The 23,307-nt window shown below is 35.4% G+C and overlaps 1 protein-coding gene across 3 annotated transcripts in view; it reads left to right on the forward strand.

Moving 5' to 3' along the window:
• The window catches only part of EPC1 (enhancer of polycomb 1), a 68,435-nt gene that overhangs the window by 20,191 nt on the left and 24,937 nt on the right, over positions 1-23,307 (forward strand). For all 3 annotated transcript variants that reach the window (XM_077771719.1, XM_077771720.1, XM_077771721.1), the window contains exon 2: positions 16,632-16,791. In XM_077771719.1, the coding sequence (XP_077627845.1) occupies positions 16,632-16,791 (160 nt within the window). The remainder of the gene's footprint in view (positions 1-16,631; positions 16,792-23,307) is intronic.

Genomic DNA, 23,307 nt, shown 5'->3' on the forward strand with positions numbered 1-23,307 from the left:
TACTCATCCTTTGTTAGTTAATGGCCTTCTTGATTTTTACAATTATGGCTCAGGTTGAGAAGCATTCTTCAAATGCTACAAGTCCCTGGAGAATTTTTGGAGTCTTCTTTTCATTCCTGTTTTACAAACTAATCAGTTTTTTTTTTTTAATTTGTTACTTACAAACTGAACACAGAGCAACCAGTACACTGTTTTGATGTTCAGTTTTTTTAACCTCTTCTCCTAAAGCTCCACCTTTATTAAGTACGTTATTTGCTTTTCAAGCTGTAACTGACTTGGATGTCAAATAACTTGTACTGTCTAATATGGGCTGTCATCCTCCCGTCCTCTTAGAGGTTTCCTTCCTCCTTGGCCCCCAAACTAATGGAATATATTTTAGCCTTTGTGTTAGAACAGTATCCCCCTTCTGGAACCAATTTATGTCAGGGTCAACTAGGTTATGATGTGATAACAAACAACCTCAAAAGTTTATGTCTTGTTTTATGTAACATTTTTTCATGGATCAGGTGGAGAACTAGGCAGATGCAGAAGTCAGCGTCTCAAGTATAGTGGCAGATAGAAGGTGATTTCAAATCTTTTACCAGTAATAAAGTACTCTGTCCTAGAAATAATAAGTTGCTTTGATTCACAACTCATTGTCCCTAATTAGGTACCTAGTCCCACGAGCCACAGGAGAGCCAGAAAGCAGAAAGCACGACGTTACTGTGTGCCTGGGAGGCAGCCAGGAGTAATTTGATGAGCAGAAATAACGGCTCTCCATTACACTTTCAGTGTTTATCTTTGTGTATTGGGGAAAGAGGATGAAGGAAAGTGGGTACTTGAGGACATTTGTGAAGACAGAAAAAGTATACTCCCTTCAGTCAGCTGTGTTCTGAACTTAAGGTTTTTAATCTATCCTCCTTCAGTCCATTTAAATAAGTTTTAAGTTTCGCATTCTGACCATGGTTTGGTCAGATTATAATAAGAATATCTCACTTACTAGAAGGTATACTTTGGTTGGCATCAGGTTGAGATAAATATAAATTCCTAATTAAGTATAGGTTTGTAACATCAGCCCTCTGCTGCCATTTATTACTGGGAAATTAATTTGTGTCTGTCACAGTTTGCTTCTTTAAAATGGGATCATGAAAGTATTACTTTTGTTTAGGTATAGAAGAGTCAACCTTTTATTCTGACCAAATTTAATGCAGCTTCTGAGATAATAAAACTTACAAGCATGATTTAATTAATGCTTTTGTAGGAAACTGGTCTTAACTCATTTCATCTCTTTCTGCTATGAAATAAGATAATTTGTGTAATGTGTATATGAGCTTACAGACCTTTGTAAGAACGAATATAATTTCCCTTCTCTTATGGCTATAAATACCAGCTAAAAGAGAATAATTCACATATAAATATGTTGTTCAAGTTTTGGAACAATTTGCCCTTCCCAAATAAAAGTTACTCATTTTTCTCTCACTTCCATAAGAAAGAGAAACCAAATTTATATCAGGAAGTATTAGATTAGTTTAAAAATGTTCCAGTGAATTATTTCATATCCATTGTGGGATAAAATGTGTGGTGAAAATAATCTTTGAAATGAATTACTGCCATGAATTTAACTTGACCAGGAAAGCGGAAAGAACAGGGCTTCCTTATTATGACTGCAGTGCATGTTTTATTTTTTTTCTTTTGTACTTTAAAGTGTATAAAGAGTTCTCATTCTTTTGTAAAAGCTGAAAAAGTGAGGGTGGTCACTATAATAATGTGCCTGAACTTGTCATATAAAGTTCTCAGAGTTCTATAGTGAGTGAGATTTGACAGTCTTCAGAGGTTTAGGATTGTTTTTAACAATGACAGACTGCCAATAAAAATTAGAGGTTTAAAGTGTCCTTGTTTATAGGATTAGTTAGAAAGGACATCATTTATTTACTTTTTTTTTTTTTTAGTTTTTTAATGTTTTTATCTATTTTTGAAACAGAGACAGAACATGAGTGGGGGGAGGGGCAGACAGACAGGAACACACAGAATCTGAAGCAGGCTCCAGGCTCTGAGCTGCCAGCACAGAGCCCAATGCAGGGCTTGAACGCACGAACTGTGAGACCATGACCTGAGCTGAGGTTGGATGCTTAACCACCTGAGCCGCCCAGGCGCCCCATGGGACATCATTTAAAATATAGGTAAATTTGGACTTAGTCTTATTAATGTATTGATTCATATACAGCTAGAGTGAAACAATGTCTATTAATAATATAGGCCATTTATTGAAATTTGCTGTTACAATAATACCCCACAGTTTTATAGACATAATTTCACTTAATCCTTAGTGTAACTTTTATAAATTTGATAGCATTTTCTGCCCTTTAATAATAAGGAAAAAAAGTTGGTGTCATTTATATTATAAAAGGCTAATAAGAATATGCTAGGTGCTATGCTAAAAGGTTATCTCATTTTATCTTTATAATGGCAGTTCCCTCATTTTACTAATAAGAAAATTTAGGGTTAAAGAAGTTAAGTAACAGTTTAAGTGACACAATTGGAATTCCAGTCCAGGTTTCTGACATCAGAGTATGTACTTTTAAATAGTGTACCTTGTAGACGTCTTCATATTTGATAAAGAGTATTCTAATAAAAAGTTAAAATCAAATTTTATTTCCATATGTGTGTTTTATAATTTATAAGAAGATAATTTATGGCACAAAATAACATTAAATTAGAATAATTTGAGATTAAAAAAAACTTACTTTCATCTACCACCGTGTTTCAATAAAGGGGGAGTGAGTTTGAGTAAGTAAAGGAAACAGACATATAGTTAAAGTAGAAAGTTTTGAGACTACCCGTGCCTTTTATTTTTTAGCTACTACAGAAGACACAGATTTCAGAAATTATCACACTGGGAGTTTAATGGTTTTGGTGAACCCAAGGGACTTGGTGTTAGTTAAGAAAAGGAAGGAAATTTGTGAGATTAGTTCGCGTGTCTGAACTTCCTATACTTTTTTTCTATACTAGCCACTTTACAGTGTTTTCAACAGTTACCTTAAACATGCACAAAACTTAGCATTCATACAAACCCGGAAAGTTTATATTTTTGATAGGGAAAACAAACTATTAATAAGAGCAGTGTAACAACAGCTAAGTCTTGATTGCTATGTTGACTGGCAGGAAAATACAAGAGATAAATCTGTTATTTTTGATGGAAGAACAAGTCTCTAACTTGAGACTGTTTCATCCTTCTTAGATCCTTATCTCTCAAGGGTAGTAAATCATTTAGTATCCTCTTGACTTCTTTTATGGTAGATTATAGGATAATACCTAAATAAAATACTTTAAAGCCAAAATGAACTCCTTCCCAATTTGCTGTTAATTCAAAGCTGATTCTCTTCTTAGAGGGAAGCTCGTATTACTATTTATTTCTGTAAAAAATTACTTTGTTTCCACATTTGGTAAACAAATGTTTACCAAACATTTCGTAAATGGAGATATAATATCAGAGATATAATAAAGTGTTGCAAATCCAGGGAAGAAGTATAAATTTTAATGGATTTCTAATGTTTATTCAGCAAGATAAAACCATGCTTGTTAAAGCAAAACATACTTTATACTTTACAGTGGACCTCTATGTATATAGGGATGATAGATGGTTAAGAATAGTTAGTTACACAGGACACATGCGCATGTTTTGGTTCTCCTAGAACTTAATCTTGCTCTGCTCCATCCTTCATATCCATGGTGCCTGGGTATTACCAGCAGTTAAGCTTTTTGAGCATTAATTTGGTAAAACACTCCAAAGAGAATCCTGTTAAGAGAAGTTAGGAAATTGCTCTTACGTTCTTATCTGGTTGTAGCTTTCCACTGATCCTTGAAGCCACGATGCTGTTGTTTGTCTCTTCATGTGTTTAAAGTCCTTTCTGCTTCTCTCTTAGTAATCTGAGTTCTACCCTGAGTACCAACCAGAACTCAGTCATACATGGGGAAGGCAAAAGAAGACAAGAAGGAGGAATTAAGACACAGTAGAAAGGCCATGGGGTTCTGGAGTCAGACCTCAATCCAAATCGTATTTCCACCACTTCGGGCAAGTGACTTAATCTTAGTGAGCTTCACTTTCCCTGTAAAATAGGTATAGTAATATGTTTTAAGGATGAAGATTAAGTATCTAATAAAGGGTCTGAACATAGAGATAAAATTTTACTTACTAAACTACCCCTTCTTACTGTCATTTCCACCATGTAAATAGAGCATGCTTTCACGTCTGTCAGTGATCCACCTTACCACAACCAGACTGCTAAATCTTCAAAAGTAAACAGCATAAATAACTATGTCAATATCAAGAGTCTCCATACTTCCTGTAAAGAGTCAGATATTTTAGGCTTTGCAATTCTTACAGTCTGTCACTACTACTCAGCTCTGCTACTGTAGGGCATAAGCAGCATGGGCAGTATGTAAATGAATGAGTATGGCTATGTTCTACTAAAACTGTTTACAAAAACAGATGGTGAGACAGATTTGCACACCACCCCAGGCTATAGTTTGCCAACTGCTAATCTGTACTACTGTCCATAAAAGGGAGTTCTATTGTCAGAGATTTCATATTCTGAAAACAGCACCCCCTTTTTAAAATCAGTGAAAAATACCTCAGTATGAGTTAACAGTGAAGTCATGAGGTTATGTTTCCCAAAACTGATAGACTTTCTTACTGTAGAAGAGAATGGTTTTTATATGCCACAGTTTTAACATAAGTTTAATGCTTAGCATACTTTTTAATACTGAAAAATTAAAGGTTTGATCCCACCAAACATTTAGATGAATCACACTAAATGATGAGTAATAATTAGGATATATTGACTTATATATTACTCATTTGGAAAATCATGTGCATATTAGTATATGAGGATTCTTCTGTACAGAAACTGTTCAACACTGTTTATCCCTGTCTGTGCATTTCTCAAAATGAATCACAAAACTCTTGACATAATGCTTAATGATATCTCTAGAACTACTATTCAGAAGACAGTATTCTGATAATATCTAGATTAGGTAAGGAAATTACAGAGAAAAGTTTCACTGACGTATGATCAGAGATAGTACAGTTACTTGGCAGTAATTCTGGAAGAAGTACTTGTACCTCTTCCTCTGGATTTCAAGGATTCTTTTTTCTTCTTATTACTCTTAGCTTTTTTTAAAGCTATTATTGGGAAATAATTTCTTTTTTTTAATTTTTAATGTTTTTAATTTATTTCTGAGAGAGAGAGATAGCATGAGCAGGGGAGGGCAGAGAGAGAGGAGACACAGAATCTGAAACAGGCTCCAGGCTCTGAGCTAGCTGTCAGCACAGAGCCCGACATGGGGCTCGAACCCACGAACGTGAGATCATGACCTGAGCCAAAGTTGGACACTCAACCGACTGAGCCACCCAGGTGCCCCTATTGGGAAATAATTTCAAGCTTACAAAAAAGTTGTAAGAAAAAGAGTAGTACACCTGTACATTCCCACTGTTAACATTGTGCCCAATTTGCTTTATTGTTTGTTTTTTCACATGTTCTCAATCGTATACAAACACATGCACACACATAATATATTTTTTCCAAACCATGTGAGACTAAGTTGTCTACATCATGGTCCTTTATTCCTAAGTATTTCAGTGGGTATTTAATCTTTTATCATATAGACAGTTTTTGAAGATTATAGTTCCTTCGATTTTTTTTTTTAATAGAGGATCCCATTTTGAGTTTGATGTTTTCTCAATTAGATTCAAGTTTTGCACTCCCAGGTAGAATATTACATAAAGGATGTCATATTCTCATGGTATCACATCTGGAGGCACATATATCTGTCCGTCATTGATAATGTTAGTTTTGATCACCCAGTCAAGGTGTGGGCCGTTCTCTCCACTGTATAGTTACTAGTTTCCCTTGCAACTAATAAGCACTCTGAGGGGAACCTATATCCTTTTGTGAATTAATATAGTGAAGTTGTTAAGAGTTCATACTAGAGTCACAACTGAAAAGTCCAGGTAATTGTATGAACTTAAGCAAGTTTACTAATATGTGAAATAGGGATGATAGTTGCCACGTCTTTTTCTACATGTACATGTATATAACATACATTGTTAGGCGCTTTAAATGAAATATCTGCAAAGGCTTGTCATGTAATAAATGTTCAGTACATGTTAGCTGTTACTATTTTAGCTTTGGAAAGATGAATTAATACATAGTAATAAAATGTAAGGCTTTATAACCCAAAGTTAAAAAGGACTTTATCTGAGGCACCTAGGTGGCTCAGTCAGTAGAGCGTCCAACTCTTAGCTCATGTCTTAATCTCAAGGGCCTTGAGTTCAAGCCCCACATTAGGCTCCAAACTGGGCATGAGCCTACTTAAAAAAAATAAGATTAATGTTTTATCCAAGATGAATGACTTTTTAAATATCTTATTATTGAGCTTGTTCTAATTCTTTGTGTTCTTCCCTACCTGCTGTGCTCTGTCCCTTCTGTTATGTGTGAGGCAAGTAGTTTAGGGGTGAAACCCCTATCAAGAAGTTTTTTATGAATTCTGACCTGCTTAATTTTCAATTTCTTAAAGATTATAATTGGATTTTTATGAAATAGACATTTTAAAAATCACCTGTACCTCTTTACTCTTCTACCACTGTGAAGTGTCATGTAATAGTTGTAAGAGACTTTCTAAAAGGGGTAGATATCCTAGTAGAATTATAAAGAATAGAGAGAGGTTTAGATGGACTTAAAGACAGGGAATATCACAGACAGGTATCACTAAAAAGTTCTTCTAGATGTTCCCTATGGCTGGAGTGTGAAAATCAGGGTAAAAAGTGATAAAGTAGGGGCGCCTGGGTGGCTTAGTCGGTTAAGCATCCAACTTTCGCTTGGGTCATGATCTCGCGGTTCGTGGGTTTGAGCCCCACGTCGGGCTCTGTGCTGACGGCCAGCTCAGAGCCTGGAGCCTGTTTCAGAGTCTGTGATTCCCTCTCTCTCTGACCCTCCCCTGCTCACGCTGTCTCTCTCTCTCCTAGAAATAAATAAAAACATTTTTTAAAAAAGTGATAAAGTGTTGGACTGGAAGAATTAGCTAGAGCCAGATCATGAAAGACCCTGTTTGCCATGCCAAGAAGTTTGAATTTCATCATGAAGGCAGTAGAGAGCCAAGGGTTAAATATGAGAGTGATAGGATCTAACTTTTAGAAAGACCACTGACAGTAGCAATAGAAGGGAATTGGAGGATAGTGTGATACTGAAGGTAAGAAGGCTAGTTGCTGCCTGAACTGTAACAATGGGGTAAAAAAAAAAAAAAAAACAGGCACTGAATAACTTGTAGACATAAAATGTGGGAGAACTGTATAGGATCTGATGACATTATTTGGAAATGGAGCAGTAGGAAGCAAGAGAGAGATCGAAAAATCAGGTCTTCTGGCTTGGGTGACTGGATGTACAATGGTGCAATTCACTGCATTAAGTAATAAAAGAGGAACAGATTTGGAGATCAGCAGATGGGGATGTTCATGTTATGTGAGGTATGTCTGTGGAACATATAGTAAGAGATCTTTATACATGTGCCTGGAGTTTAGCAGAAATATGGGCTAGAAATTAAGATTTCAGGTCATGTCATTAGCATACAAATGGCAGTTAACGCCGCAATAGTGGATGAAATTGCAAGAGTGAATATGTACAAGGGCTAAGGACTAAGTCTTGCATAGCTTTTGTTTGTATTAGATTATATAAACATCTTTAGTTTTACACAAGTTTAAATTTGATTATTCAATACTGTTGATTTAGTTTCTCCCAAAACGAGAAACACCATTTGTATTTTATTTGACTGTGTGAGTTAAAAGGTATTAAGTAATGACAGATGACTGACTAGCTCTCCAGGATATGTTGGAGGTTTAGAAGTCATCAGCATAAAGATTATGACCAGAAATAATAGCTTTTGAGCCTTTTTAAATTTAATTTTTAGGGAAGCATTCCAGTTAGATTGTCACTTTTGTGAGCAAAGAAAGAAATTAATTTTAGTCCCTTCCCCTTAACATGCCAGTCAGCACATGGAGCATGCAGGCTCCTAGTAAATACAGGGCAAGCCAAGTTTAAAGGGATGTAAGGGGTACAAATACAGGAATGAGAAGGCAGGCATCAGGATTGAGCTTAATTTTGCCTGGAGGTGCCTTTGACCATGTTATGTAGTGACTTTATGTCCTGAATATTTTGTAAGAAAAGGATTAAATTGACAAATATTTCACACTGCAGAGAAGAAACAAGACTGGATTATTTTACATGTACCTTAACAAAGGTCTATTTTACTGTTTTATACTCTAGAAATAAATGTAATTTCAGAGAATTGAGCTCTAAGTGGGAGGAGGGGGTAGAGGGTAATAGTCCTACGATTTTTTACCATTTACTCCTTGTAGGAAATAGTAAGTATTGAATCGTTCTTTTTCTTCCCAAATAGTCCATATCTTCAACTATTTTAACTGTTCACACTGAGTATTTTAAATAGAAAAGGCAAATGTGTTTTAGCCTTAATTTTTTCTTTGCTTTTATGAAATTTAATCTTAGTGTTTTATGCAGTCTATTCTAAACCAGAACAGTTTGTGGACCTTAAATAACTGGCGCAATTTACTGGCTCATTTATTCAATAAATATTTATTCGATATTTGTGTGTGAGGCACAGTTCTAGACCTAGGGCAGAGCTGAGCAAAAAACAAATTCCTACTTTCATGGATCTTCTATTTTAAGGAGGAGATAAGACAATAAATAAAGCAATAAGTAAATTCAATAGTCTGTTAGGAGGTAGGCATTATAGAGGAAAACAAAGAAGGGGGGGTGGATAAAGTGTTGTAGAGGGAAGAGAGTTCATTTTTTTGCAACATTTTCTTATGAAAGGTTTCAAATATATGCAGTGAAGTTTCAAGAATTTACAGTGACCATATGTATACCTACTAGCTAGTTTCTACTATTAACATTTTACTCCATCTTATATCCATCTATCTCCATCCATATTTTGAGGCATTTCAAAGGAAATTGCAGATATCAGTGCATGTTTTCCTAAATATGTCAACATACATGTCATTAATTACGGTTCAGTATTTATTATTTTTTTCTTTTGAGGTAAAATGTACGTACAAAGATATTCACAAATAGTAAGTATATATTAGCTGAATTTTGACAACTCATATACTTTCATAACCTAACCTGCATCAAGATATGGAACATTATTACCATCATTCCTGAAAGCGTCTTCATTCCCCTTCCCAATTAATGCTTGCCCCCACTCCCCAGAAACAAGTACTGTTTGATTTTTTTTTCACCATAGATTAATTTTGCCTGTTTTGAAACTTCACATAAATGGACTCAAAGAATGTGAACTCTGTTATATAAAACTTTTTTACTCACCTCAGTGTTTTTGGGACTTACTCCTATTATTGCATGTGTAAGTAGTTCCTTAAGTTGCTGAGTGTTATTGCACTATATTACTATACCATGGTTTGTTCATCTGTCCTATTGATGGACATCTGGGTTGTTTCCACTTTGGGACTACTGTGAATAAAACCATATGAATAGTCTTATTCAGGTCTTGTTGTGGGCTTGCATAAATACCTACGAGTGGTATTACTGGGCCATGTGGAATGGGTATGTTTGGTAAGATCTGCCATACCTTTTTCTCAGTAATGCCATGTAGGAGAGTTCTAGTTTTTCCACATCCTCACCATCATTTGATGTTGTCAGCCTCAGGTTTAGCCATTCTGGTGGGTGTGTAGTGGGAAAGCTGGCAAAGATGACTTTTAAACAAAGATTTGAAGAAGGTGAGGGGGCAGGCTATTTAAATTTGAAAAAAAAAAAAAAAAAAGCAAAGAATCTAGTGTACAGGAGCACAGTAAGTGAAGAGGAGAATAGTAAATGATGCCAGAAAGGTGACAAGGAAAGGGGAATGCAAATCACTTTGGACCTTGTAAGCAGTTTTAAGAACTTTGGCTTTTATTCTGAATGAGGTAAGAAATAACTGGAGTATTTTAAGTGGAATAATGGCATGATTTGACTTGCATATTAACAGATTGGTTATTCTGTGAAGAATGGTCAAAAATGGAAGCAGGGAAACCAGTCAGAAAGTTCTTATAATGAGCCAATCATTAATTGGGGTGTTTGGATGTAGAAAACTACACAGTCTTTGCTGAAGCCATGTTCCTGAACAGGCGCTGATGTTTTAGTTCTTAGAAATGTCATTAGAGAATAGAAGAGAGAGTAATTCAGTTCAGCCTTTTTGTTCAAGTAGCATTGGAGTCTAGCTCTACATGTATAAATAATTGGGGGTTAAATTTCGTAAGTGGCTTTTTACAAATTAGTAATTACTTATTTCCCCATAAGGAATTTCATATATTGTTGCTTATAATACTCTGTTTTAATTTCTTAACCCAAAAGGTCTAAATGTGGTCTTAATTGTTATATCTAAGTGTTAAGGTCATTAACATTAATGACCTTAATCATTAAGGTGATTAAACAAAAACTTAATGATTAAGGTGTTAATCATTAAGGTGATTAAACAAAAAAATGAATTAGTGAAAATAATTTAATCTTTATTTAGGAATTTTGTACAAAATAACCTTAAAAAGCTCTTGTGGTTTGCTGGTATTTATTAGATATTATAAAGCAAAGTATTAAGAGTTTGCAGTGAAGCAAAATATAGTACTAGATGCTGAACAGGTTACAAGGATAATTGTATTTAGTCTTCATCCTTAAAAAAATTTAGAGTCCCCAAATAACACAAGAGAATATATCTTTAAAGGGAAAGTCACAAAGGTTAATTAAACATAGTGTCCACATTTTAGAGATCAGTATATAAACAAATAGTTACAACACAATTTCTAAGTAGAGAATGTAGTATTATAGAAGCACAAACTGGGGAGCATTTCTGCTAAGAGGAGGCAGAGGGAAGATAATTTTAAACAGACCTAGAAGAACAAGTGGGAATTTTCCATGGAGGAGCTGGGGCATGTAATGTCAGCAGAGGTGTCCAGTCATCATCTGAGCAAAGGCACAGAGCAGATGCTTAAGACACACTTGCAAGACTGTCCCTTCAGATAATTTTTATCTACACATAGCTAATGTCACTCTCACTTAATCAATAAAAATGGTATTTTCTAAATTCTCAAATGTAAGTGACATGCCCAATTTAGAGCCAGTTAACCCTTTCACATTAACTGCCAGTGCATTTAACAAAGAGACAATAAAAAAACATCTGAAAGGACAACCTTTTTCTAGGGTTAAGCAAAATAACAAAGAGGAGAGTAAAGAAACAAAACATTAACTGCCAGAGAAAAGAGAGGGAAAGTTGGGTAAGGGGGGAAAAAAACCAAAATACAAATAGGTAGGAAAGTGACTTGCTGGACTTGGGGTTCATGAGGAAGGTAGGATTCTTACATATCTTATTCTGTCTGTATCTGTATCCATGCTCTTCCAGTGTACTAGGGAGGCTGAAGTAACATGAGTGAATATTTTGGAGCTTAGTGTCATGATAGCAAGTTTCATGGAGACATGACAGTGTGCCTCTGAACCTTCTAAAGATCATTGTTCAGGGGCGCCTGGGTGGCTCAGTCCGTTGGGCAGCCGACTTCAGCTCAGGTCATGATCTCACAGTTCAGGAGTGTGAGCCCCGCATTGGGTTCTTTGCTGACAGCTGGCTCAGAGCCTGGAGCCCGTTTCCGATTCTGTGTCTCCCTCTCTCTCTGACCCTCCCCTTGTCATGCTGTCTCTCTCTGTCTCAGAAATAAATGAAAAGCATTTAAAAAAAATTTTTTAAAAAGATCATTGTTCAGTCTTTTCAGATCCTTTTTATTGTTCATATTGCTATGTATAGAAAACATAATTACTTGCAGATCAAGAAGCTTTTTAAGTTATTTGCTTAATCATAAGTTATAGTTAACCTAATTTCATTTTATGTAAGATCAAATATTAAAGAATTCTTTAGATTATTTAATTTTATTTACTTTGTTTCCTGTAAATCCAAACTTGAGAATTTATGCCTCTGTTATTTTATTGAAAAGTTAGAATTGTTCTTTGTATTTTGGTGATTAATTTTTAATTGCAACTGTGCTTAACATAAATATAAAATTTACCTCCCCACTGTGTCACATGTATAAGTGGTCTTCAAACATAGTTATTTCCTTTTTTTAAAAAATAATATTCTAGAGGCACCTGGGTGGCTCAGTTGGTTAAGCATCTGACTTCGGCTCAGGTCATGATCTCACAGTCTGTGGGTTCAAGCCCTGCGTTGGGCTCTGTGTTGACAACTCAGAGCCTGGAGCCTGCTTCAGATTCTGTGTCTCCCTCTCTCTCTGACCCTCCCCTGCTCACTCTCTGTCTGTCTAAATAAAATAAAATAAAGGCATTAAAAATTTTTTTAATATTATAAAAAATAATATTCTAAATAACTCCCATTACTGTACATGCTAGCTTAAATGTCCCATTACTGCAGATGTTAGCTTTGCACTAGTGAAAATAATGCTGTGCATGAAATCCTTTTCCTATTTACGTTTACAGTGACACATTGTACTTCATAGCACTTACCACACTGTACAATTTATTTTTAGGACTTTTTTTTTTTAATTTTAAACACTGATTCATTTTTGAGAGATAGACTGCAAGTGGGGGAGGGGCAGAGAGAAAGGGGGACACAGATTCTGAGATTCTGAAGCAGGCTCCAGGCTCTGAGCTGTCAGCACAGAGCCGACGCGGGGCTTGAACCTACAAGCGGTGAGATCATGACCTGAGCTGGAGTAGGATGCTTAACTGGCTGAGCCACCCAGGCACCTCAGGACTATTTTATTAGTATCTGTTCTCCCTATTAGAATGTAAGCTCTACAGGGTTGGGAAATGTGTGTATTTTATTTACAACACTGTGTTCCCGGTGCCAGGCACATGGTTGGCACTCAATAAATACGGACTAAGTTAACTAATGAACAGACTTAATCCTAGGTGTTCTGCTCTGTGTCTCTAGTTTTTGTTCTCTACCAGCATTTCCCAAACTATTAACAAAAGTTCTCTATGAGCTATCAATAGACATTTTCTGAAAAAATGATTCTGTGGTCATAGGTTTGGAAGGACTGTATCCCCCCTTCCTTGAACAACCACAATTTCCATTAGCAAGGTAAGAGCTCTCAGAAGTCCTAAAGTCCAAAAAAATCTAAGGTTAGAATCCAGCGTTTTGTCTTTTATAACTGTCAAACTCTTTACTGGACTATTTGAAATTATTTCAACACAGCTGGCCTACTTAATCCTGCAGGTAGATTTATTTTAAAAAAATTCATTGACAGATCTTATCTTCAGTGAATATCTTAACTTTCTATATAAATTATAATTTAAAATTGGATTATCTTAGGTATTTAGCCCAGGCATTCAATAAATTATTGAATTCAGAGTTCATTCTCATTTATTAATTTGTTACTTGGCTTCACGATTCTACATCTTCCTACTCAAATCAAAAATCTCATTTTCACTTATAATTTGATGTTACTATAATGTAATTTACTGTCTGTTCCCTAGAATTTACTGTCTGTTCCCTAGAAATAGATGTATATCGTTTTGGGTTTTAAAAATACTTTCTTTACCTACAAAGCTACAAGTATATTTTACTCTCGAACTAAATTAACTTAAATGGGAAAAGTTTTACTGAACCAAATAAATTATGTCTTTTAGAAATTAACAGTGTTTTATAAAATCACTTAGTGAAATGTACTCAAGTATTTATTTTGTCAATAAGTATTATATGTACATTTTAGAAAATATAGGAAACAATTACAAAAGAGCATTTCAAAATTGTGCCACCTAGAGATCATCTGTTAACTTTTTAGTATATATACTTTGAAACTTGATGTATATGTGAGCATGAACGCATATGTGTGCATATGTGTATATGTATATACACACACAGATACATACGTACATACATGTTCCTTTATTCAGCACATATTTAAGCAGTATGGTTTGTGCCCAGCACTTGTTTTAGGGTGGCTGTTAAGCAGTGACCAAAATGGACAAAAATCCCTGCCTTCATGCTGCTTAGATTGGGTGGCAGAGGAAGATGGGGAGAAAGGGATGACAGTAGTAAACAGGTATATGAGATGTCAGAGGATGGTAAGTGCTGTGAGAACATAAACCAGGGAAAGGAATAAAGGAATATAGAGAAGATTTATTTTATATTTATATATATATGTACATATATGCTTGTCTACTTTTAGACTTTTTTCTGAATATACTTGTTCAATTATATCTTTTTCTTTTAAAAAAGATTAATTACTACAAATATCCTGAACATACAGTTTTTACATCTATTTTACTTAATAAATATTTTCCATATTATTAAATATTCTGAACCATTTTAAGGCTACCTTTAAAACCTTTCAGCCACTATTGCCCTTAGTAAAAGGATAGATCTTAACATGACCAATGACTCTGCATGATTTGGTGCTAATCCCCCGAGCAGATAGCATCTGTTACTCTCCTCCTTCACTCACCATCTCTAGCCACAGTGGCATATGTTTGGTCCCCTTCCTCATATATACATGGGGAGAGAGAAAATAGGAATATATAAAGTTATAGCTATATCCCAGCTGTTGAGAAATGCTTTGAAAGACTTAGAAGAACTTAACCATAAGTCTTTTATATTCTGCACATTTAGGGTTCTTAGTACCTTATTCTTCATCTAACTTTTTACTATAAAAATTTTCAAACTTAGAGAAAAACTGAACAACTATATACTCTCAACCTAGATTCCAAAATTGTTAGCTTTGCAGTATTATTTTTTCTTACTCTATAATAAGATGTTCTGTAATTGAACCATTCAGAAGTATGTTGCACACATTATGACACTACCCCTATAAGCCATGCATTAGGGGGAAATTATTTTCTTGACTGGTAAAGCTAGGAAATTGTGTGAAGTATTTTATAAAACAGAAAAATGACAAGATTTTTTTAAAGCAGAAGTATTCACTCTAATATTAATAAATAAAAATTTGATTTTATAGATATGGAAAATAGATAAAACCATAAGGAAAAACTTTCTACAGAACACTGTTCAAGCTACAGAGACTGTAAATGGTAATTGTTAAGCATATAGAATATTCTTTAGTTTTTCTAATAATGAATGATACATATTTGCTACCGTGTGTTGACTAGTTAGTATGTCTCGTGCATTTTAACCACAATTCTGTAAGGTAAGTACACAGTGTACACTTATAGATAATAAAACATGCTGGGATAAATATCTTGTCTCAAGTCCTAAAGTCCTAGAGCTAGTAAACCATGGAGCCAACATTCAGATCCAGAGCATTCTTGGTTACCAAAGTCCATATTATTAACCAGCATAGTATATTGCCTATAAAAATCAAAACACCTTAGGGGTCCCATTTCACACCTTGAAGGTAATCTTCTTTATGGTTCATCTAGAAAAATAGATAGCCAGGAATATTCTGAAAAAGGAATTATGAGGGAGGAGTTGCCTTACTAGATAATGGAGTGTAGAATGAGGCTACACTGTTTAAAAGAGATTAAATCTGGCATAGGAGACAATTGGGTAGAGTAGGAAAAAAGTTTAGGAATACTCCCAAATTCAAGGGAAATTTATTCTATGATACAGGTACATTTTTTAAAGTTTATTTATTTATTTTGAGAGAGAGACAGAGGGCGAGAGAATCCCAAACAGGCTCCTACTGTCAGCGAGGAGCTGGACACCAGGCTTGATCCCACAAACCATGAGATCATGACCTGACCTGAAACCAAGAGTCTTCATGTTTAATCAGCTGAGCCACCCAGGCATCCCAATACTGCCATGTTTTTAATTATTAAAGGGGATAGATGATTTGATGCATGACATTAGGAAAAGTGGCTTGCCATCATCTCTCCTTATACAAAAAATAAAAAGACCATATGTCTTTTTATGGGGGTCTGGAAAATCATAAGGGGTTATAGAGACAAAAGACCAGGTTTGTCTCTGTCCTTATTTTAAAAGATATTAGTTAATATATATGAAACTTTTTTCCAAATTTATGAAGCATTATATGAAAAGGAGATTAGAATAAATTTTTGTCCATAGCTTGCTTTCTTCATACAGATTTAAATGTTTTAACTTTTTCCTTTGAATTTCATTTGTAAAATGCAAACTTTAACATTGAGTCAATATTTTGGAATCTTTTGTATAATATAACTCAGTTTCAGTGTAGTACCTTTCTTAAATTGAGAAAGCATACAGTGTATCTAACAAAACCTTGTTTCTACTTAATATGTTTTTACCACTAACTGTATTGTTAACATCCTTTCAAGGCTACTAAAATCTTCTATTTTTGGTTTTGTTTTTTTTTTTAATTTTTTTAATGTTTATTTTTGAGAGAGAGAGCGTGCAAGTGGGGGAGGGCGGAGAGAGAGACACAGAATCCAAAGCAGGCTCCAGGCTCTGAGCTGTCAGCACAGAGCCCGACACAGGGCTTAAACCCACAAGCAGTGAGATCATGACATGAGCCAAAATCAGATGCTTAACCAACTGAGCCACCGAGATGCCCCTAAAATCCCTTATTTTTAAAATAAACAAAAACCTCTTTGTAAGGTGTATGTTCTGTTTGCTGTTTTTAAATACATAAACTTACCTATTTTTTCCTCTTTTAGGAACACCATCTTCAGCGGGCTATTTCAGCACAGCAGGTGTATGGCGAGAAGAGGGATAATATGGTCATACCAGTCCCAGAGGCAGAAAGTAATATTGCTTACTATGAGTCTATATATCCTGGGGAATTTAAGATGCCAAAGCAGCTCATTCACATACAGCGTAAGTAATTACTCTTTTAATAATTATATTTCCTATATTATCTGCTGAGCTCGACACATTTTTTACTTTTACCTGTTCAAGGCCTTCTTTGGTACCCATTTCATTGACTGACATCAGTTTAGAGAGTTACTAGAGCACATTTTCAACTTATTTATTTATTTATTTGTTTGTTGATTTGAGAGAGAGGGTGCGAGTGAGGGGCAGAGAGAGAGAAGTGGGGCTCACCAGGGCTCATGTTCACCCAGTGCAGAGCTCAAACTCACAAACTGTGAGATCATGACCGGAGCCAAAGTCAGATGCTTTAACGACTGAGCCAGGAACCCTGTTTTCAACTTTTAAAATTGAGATTTTTACCTGACAAAAAAAGATGGTATTTTCATCCTAAGTTTTTAGTTTCATCTCAACATATGGTCTTATGCTACTTTAGGATAAAGAATTTACCTCAGATGTAGAAATAGTTTTATTACTGTTGAGAAATAGTATTGTGAGTAGCCTTAAAGAACTTCTTAGTAGAAATCACGAATCAGCAAACTTTTTCTCTAAAGGGTCAGATAGTATATATCTTAGCCTTTTGGAATCATTTAGTCTGTCACAACTGTTTGACTCTACTGTTGAAAGGCAAAATCAGGGGCACCTGAGGGCTCAGCCGGTTAAGCGTCCGACTGCGGCTCAGGTCATGATCTCACGGTTAGTGAGTTCGAGCCCCGCTTCAAGGCTCTGTGCTGACAGCTCAGAGCCTGGAGCCTGTTTCAGATTCTGTGTCTCCCTCTCTCTCTGCGCCTCCCCCGCTCATGCTCTGTCTCTCTCTCAAAAATAAATAAAGAAAGGTAAAATCAACAATAGATGACATAAACAAACGGGCATAGCTATGTGTCATTAAAATTTGATTGACAAAAACAGATGGCAACCCAGTATTGGCCCTTGGACCAATAGTTTGCCAACCTCTGATCTGTGATTCTGTTTACATTTTTAAATTTAGTGGGTTTTTGGGGGTTTTAATTTGAGAGACAGAGAGCTCATGAGCTAGGGAAATGGGGAGAGACAGACATGGAGGGCAGGGGATCAGACGCAGGCTCCATGCTGAGCAGGCTTGATCCCACAATCCTGGGATCATACCTGAGCTGAAAGCAAGAGCCCCATACTCAAATGACTGAGCCACCCAGGCACACCTAAATTTAGTGTTGTAATTGCTAACTTGTTTCACTTGATAGTGATAGGTTCTTCATTAGCAATAATCCTTTAATAGCCATTACATATGATGATCAACTGAAAGCTTGTAAATTTAAGAGACTAAATTTCATTTACTCAATCCCCAAGTACTTGACAACTTTAAAACATAGCTGAAAGTTTACTTAGGTAAAATGTGTACATTGTTGTTGACCTTTATGATTAAGAGGTTTTTCTAGCAACATGTCCAAACATTTTTTTCTGTCTTAAGCCTTTTTTCAGGACCATATATAAATCTGTGTTGTATTTAGAATGATCGTTTCTGTCCTAAATTCTGAACATTTATTTTACCATTTCGTAAATGTGGAAAAACAACAACAACAACGTAGTGTCTGTATTAGCTCTTATCAGTAAGTACTATATTGGCATTTGATATGTTTTTTTAAATTTTTCTTAATGTTTATTTTTTGAGAGAGAGAGAGAGACAGCGTGAACAGGGCAGGGCAGAGAGAGAGGGAGACATAGGATCTGAAGCAGGCTCTAGGCTCTGAGCTGTCAGCACAGAAGCTCACACGGGGCTCAAACACATGAACAGTGAGATCATGACTTGAACTGAAGTTAGACACTTGATTGATTAAGCCAGCCTGGCTCCCTAGCATTTGCTGTTTTTAACGTGATGTTAATTCTAACTCATACGTAACCTTATTGATTTCCTTTAGGAAAAAAATATATTTTTTCCAATTTACTAAAGGTTACTTTGAAGTGAACCAAATAAGTGGCATGTGCTTTCTTGTCCACTCACATGTTTAACTACATTTATGACACAGACATTTTAAACAAATCTGGTTAATATTAGAACCTAAAAATTAGTTCTCTGAAAAATCATGGCACATACGTTAACTAGGACCGCACTGTATTCCACAGCCACAGGTAATATTATCATATGAATGCATGCGTTTGGGTTAAAACAGGATTAAGTAAGATAAAATTATATTAATTTATATACCATTACTATCAGAAAAAAATTTTGGAATGCATGTTTTACAAATAGGTGACTCATTAATGACCAAAACCCACAAAACACATTTTACTGGTAACTAGTGGATTAAATTATGGTCAGAAGAGTCAAAAGGTGTGATATTTATAAAGGAATTGACTTTGCTGTTGTGTAATCAAATAATAGTAATAAAATGACAGCAGAACTGTAGCTTATTTGGGAAGAAAATCTGTTAGTACAAATTTGAAGTATGTTGTCTCTGGAAAGATGTATACATTGGAATATTAATCAAGACTCTGCTAATTGGTGTTAGCTGCCATTGAATTTCTTTTAACATTTTGTTTTGAATAATTATAAATTCACAGGATAATACATGTAGTGTTAGATACTTCAGTCAAGATACTCAACTATATCATCCCCACAGGTTTATAGTCAAACCTAGTCCCTGGCAACTGCTGATGTCTCCATCTCTGTAATTATATTAGTTCATGAATGTAACATAAACAGAATCATCCAGTGTATGTCCTTTAGAGATTGGCTTTTTTCCTGTAGCATATATCCTTGGAGTTCATCCAGCTTGTTTCATATATCATAGTTTCTTCCTTCTTATTGGCAAGCAGTAGTCCATAATATGTATGTACCACAGTTTGTGTAGCCATTGACCCATTGAAAGACACTTGGGTAGTTTCCAGGTTTCGACTATTATAAATAAAGCTGCTGTAAACATTCATTTGCAGGTTTTTGTATGAACTCCTAGGATAAATACCCATGAGTGCAGTTGCTGGGTCCATTTTTAGTTTGACATGAACTTCCACAGTATTTCCCAGAGTATCTCTCCCATGTTACATTATCAGCAGAGGTGTTTGTGTCATCCAGTTTCTCCTGTTTTCTTGTCAGCATTTGGGACAATGCTGACATTCTAATAGGTATGCATTGATATCTCATTATGCGTTAAATTTGTATTTCTCTAAGTAGCTGATACGTTAAATATCTTTCATGTGTTTATTTGCCTTCTGTTTATCCTCTTTGGTGACATGATTGTACATGTGTTTGCCTGTTTTCTAGTTAGATTGTTTTAACATTGAGTTTGAGGATTCTGTTTTATTTATATATTCTAGACACAAAGTCTTTGTCACATATGTGATTTAGACATATTTTCTCCTAGTATATAATTTGTCTTTTCTTTCTCTTAACCAAGTCTTGTCATGGAACAAAAGTTTTTAATTTTGATGAGATAAAATCTAATCAATTACATATAAGTGTATGACCAATTTTGAGTGTGTGAGGTTTAGGTCAAGAGTTTTATTTGTTTGTGCTTTGTTTTGGTTTTACTTCTGGATGTACAAATGCTCCAGCATCATGTATTGAAGAAAACCATCCCTCTTCCACTGGATTGCTTTTGCTTTTTGGCCAAAAATTAAGCATATTGATTTGGATCTGCTTCTGGGTTCTATATTCTATTCCACTGATTTCTGTTTATTCCAAGATACCACTGTTTAGATTACTGTAGCTCTGTGATAACCCTTGATATCAGGAAGAGTCATTCCTTCTTTATTTTTCTTTTTCAGAATTATTTTGGGTACTCTAGGGCCTTCAATAAACTTGTCTGTATCTACACAGAAACTTGCCAAGATTTTGATAGAAATTAGATTAAACCTATAGATCATGATAGGGAGGAGAATGGACATCTTTTCTCTGTTAAGTCTTCAGTCCATGACCACAGTATGACTTAGTTCTTTAATTTCTTTCATTGACACTTTATAATTTTCATCCTACAGATCTCGTACACACTTCTTTATTTTAAAAAAACTACATTTATTTATTTTTGAGAGAGAGAGAGAGAGAGCATGAGCTCGGAAGAGGCAGAGAAAGAATCCCAAGCAGGCACCATGCTGCCAGCACAGAGACTGACATGAGTCTCGAACTCACAAACCGTGAGATCATGACCTGAGCCAAACTCAAGAGTCAGTGCTTAAGTGAGCCACCCAGACACTGCAGATCCTGTACACATTTCTTTAGATTTATACCTGAGTGTTTTATTTTCTTTGGAGCAATTGAACATGGTATTGCATTTTTGACTGGCTTCTACTTGTTCATTGTCAGTATACAGAAAGGCAAGTGAAATTGTTTGTTTGTCTTATATACTGTGGCCTTAATTGAAATTGCTTATTAGTTCTGGGAAATGTTTGCAGATTCTTTGGGATTATCTATATAGAAAATCACACTGTAGTCTACAAATAGAGACAGTTTTATGTTTCTTTTCAATATGTCTTTAATTTCTCTTTCTTGCATTAGTATAGTGGCTAAAACTTCAATACTGTGTTAAAATATGTGGTGAGAGCAGACATCCTTGCCTTGTTCCTGATCTTAGGAGTAAATAATGAAGTCTTTCACCATTAAGTATTACATTAAATTTAAGTTATTTTATAGTTACCTTTTATGAAATTGTTGTATGTGTGATTTGGAAATATTTTCTCCCGGTGTATATAATATGTTTTCATCCTCTTAACAGAGTCTTTCACAGAGCAAAAGGTATTTTTCTGAGATCCAGTTTATTAGTTTTACTCTTATGGATCGTTTTATTCCTAGTGTACTGAGAGTTTTCATCATGAACCAGTGTTGAATTTTGTCAAATACTTTTTCTGTATCAATGGATAGCATCATATGATTTTTCTTCATTAGCCTGTTGATGTGATAAGTTACATTAGTTGATTTTCAAATATTGAACCATACCTGGAATAAGTCCTACTTGGCTGTAGTGTATTTTCTTTCATAACTTGTTGGTGGGTAGGATTTGCTAAAATTTAATTGGGGAGTTTTGCGTCTAGGTTTATGAGAGATCATGTTTGGCTGTGTGTGTGTGTGCGCGCGCGCGCGCTTGTGCACGTGCGTGCCACATGCACATGCTCTGCCTTGTTTGTCTTTTTTCTTAATCATTTAATATTTATTCATATTTGAGAGAGAGAGAGAGAGCATGAGTGGGAACGAAGGGGCAGAGAGTGAACGAGAGACAAAGGAATTTGAAGTGGTCTCTGCCGGACAACAGTGAGCCCACTGCAGGGTTCAAACTCAAACTGTGAGATCATGACTTAAGCTGAAGTCGCACACTCAAACAACTGAGCCACCCAGGCACCCCAGCCTTGTTTGGTTTTGGTATCAGAGTAATAGTAGCTTCATAAAACAGGTTGGAAAGTGTTCTCTCTTACTCTGTTTTCTGGAAGAAATTGTATAAGATTTATGTTAATTCTTTAAAACTTGGTATTGGCTTTTAATATAGTACAATAAAAATAATTATAGTATAAATTTCTATAAAGTTAAAATTGAATTTTGACTGTGAGGTGGTCTAGTAAATTACTTACGAAGGATACGTTACCTTTAATGATATACAGAGACTAGTTCAGTTTAGTTCCCCTAATTCCTGGTTTGTAAAGCTCTTCAGCTAATGTTATACAAACTCTTCTGGGGAGTTATTTTTTTCAAATTTTTTTTTTGTTTATTTATTTTTGAGAGAGTGCCAGTGAGGGAGGGGCAGAGTGAGAGGGAGACACAGATTCGAAGCAGGCTCTGGGCTCTCAGCTGTCAGCACAGAGCCTGACGCGGGGCTCAAACTCATGAACTGCAAAATCATGACCTGAGCTGAAGTTGGACTCTTAACCAACTGAGCCACCCAGGTGCCCCACTTCTTAGGAGTTTTTAAGGTGATAATTAGTATTCCTTATAAAAGCAGTGGTCAAACATGTTTGCGAATGATTACATATTATATTCCCCTATCATAATGCATATTATCATATTTATAGACTCCGGAAGTCTTGTGACTAAAGAAAAAAAAACTTATTTTAATCCACCATTTTCCATTTGTGTGTGTGTGTGTTATATATTACCTGTTAACATTTCTTTGAACATTAGTTTGGAAAAGTTCAACTCTATCTTTATCCTTATCTTTGGCTTCAGCAAGAACTGATAATTTTCTCCTTTTTATCCTAGTCAGAACTCTAAAGGAAAAACCCCATATTAAAACCATTATCCCCTTCATACTTCAGGTACTTTGTAAACTATTCACTGAGTGCTGGCTACTCAGCATCTCTTGATCCAAATATCATGTAATGGTTCTCTTTTGATTAGTGACCTGCAAAGTTTCTGGATTACACAGCTAGGACTTCTTTCCTATTTATACTGGGAAAAAGGACAGAACAATTCTGACCAGAAAGAATAGAGAGGAACAGCTTTCTCTCCCCCTTCCTTTTGCACGTGGGTCTCAAAATTCTCCTGTTAATCCTGAAAGGAAACTTTTTTTTTTTTTTTAACTTTATTTAGAGAGAGAGCACGAGCATAAGCAGGGGAGAGGGATAGGG

Source organism: Crocuta crocuta, unplaced genomic scaffold, assembly GCF_008692635.1.
Source record: "Crocuta crocuta isolate KB4526 unplaced genomic scaffold, BGI_CrCroc_1.0 scaffold457, whole genome shotgun sequence".
Classification (NCBI taxonomy): Eukaryota; Metazoa; Chordata; class Mammalia; order Carnivora; family Hyaenidae; genus Crocuta; species Crocuta crocuta.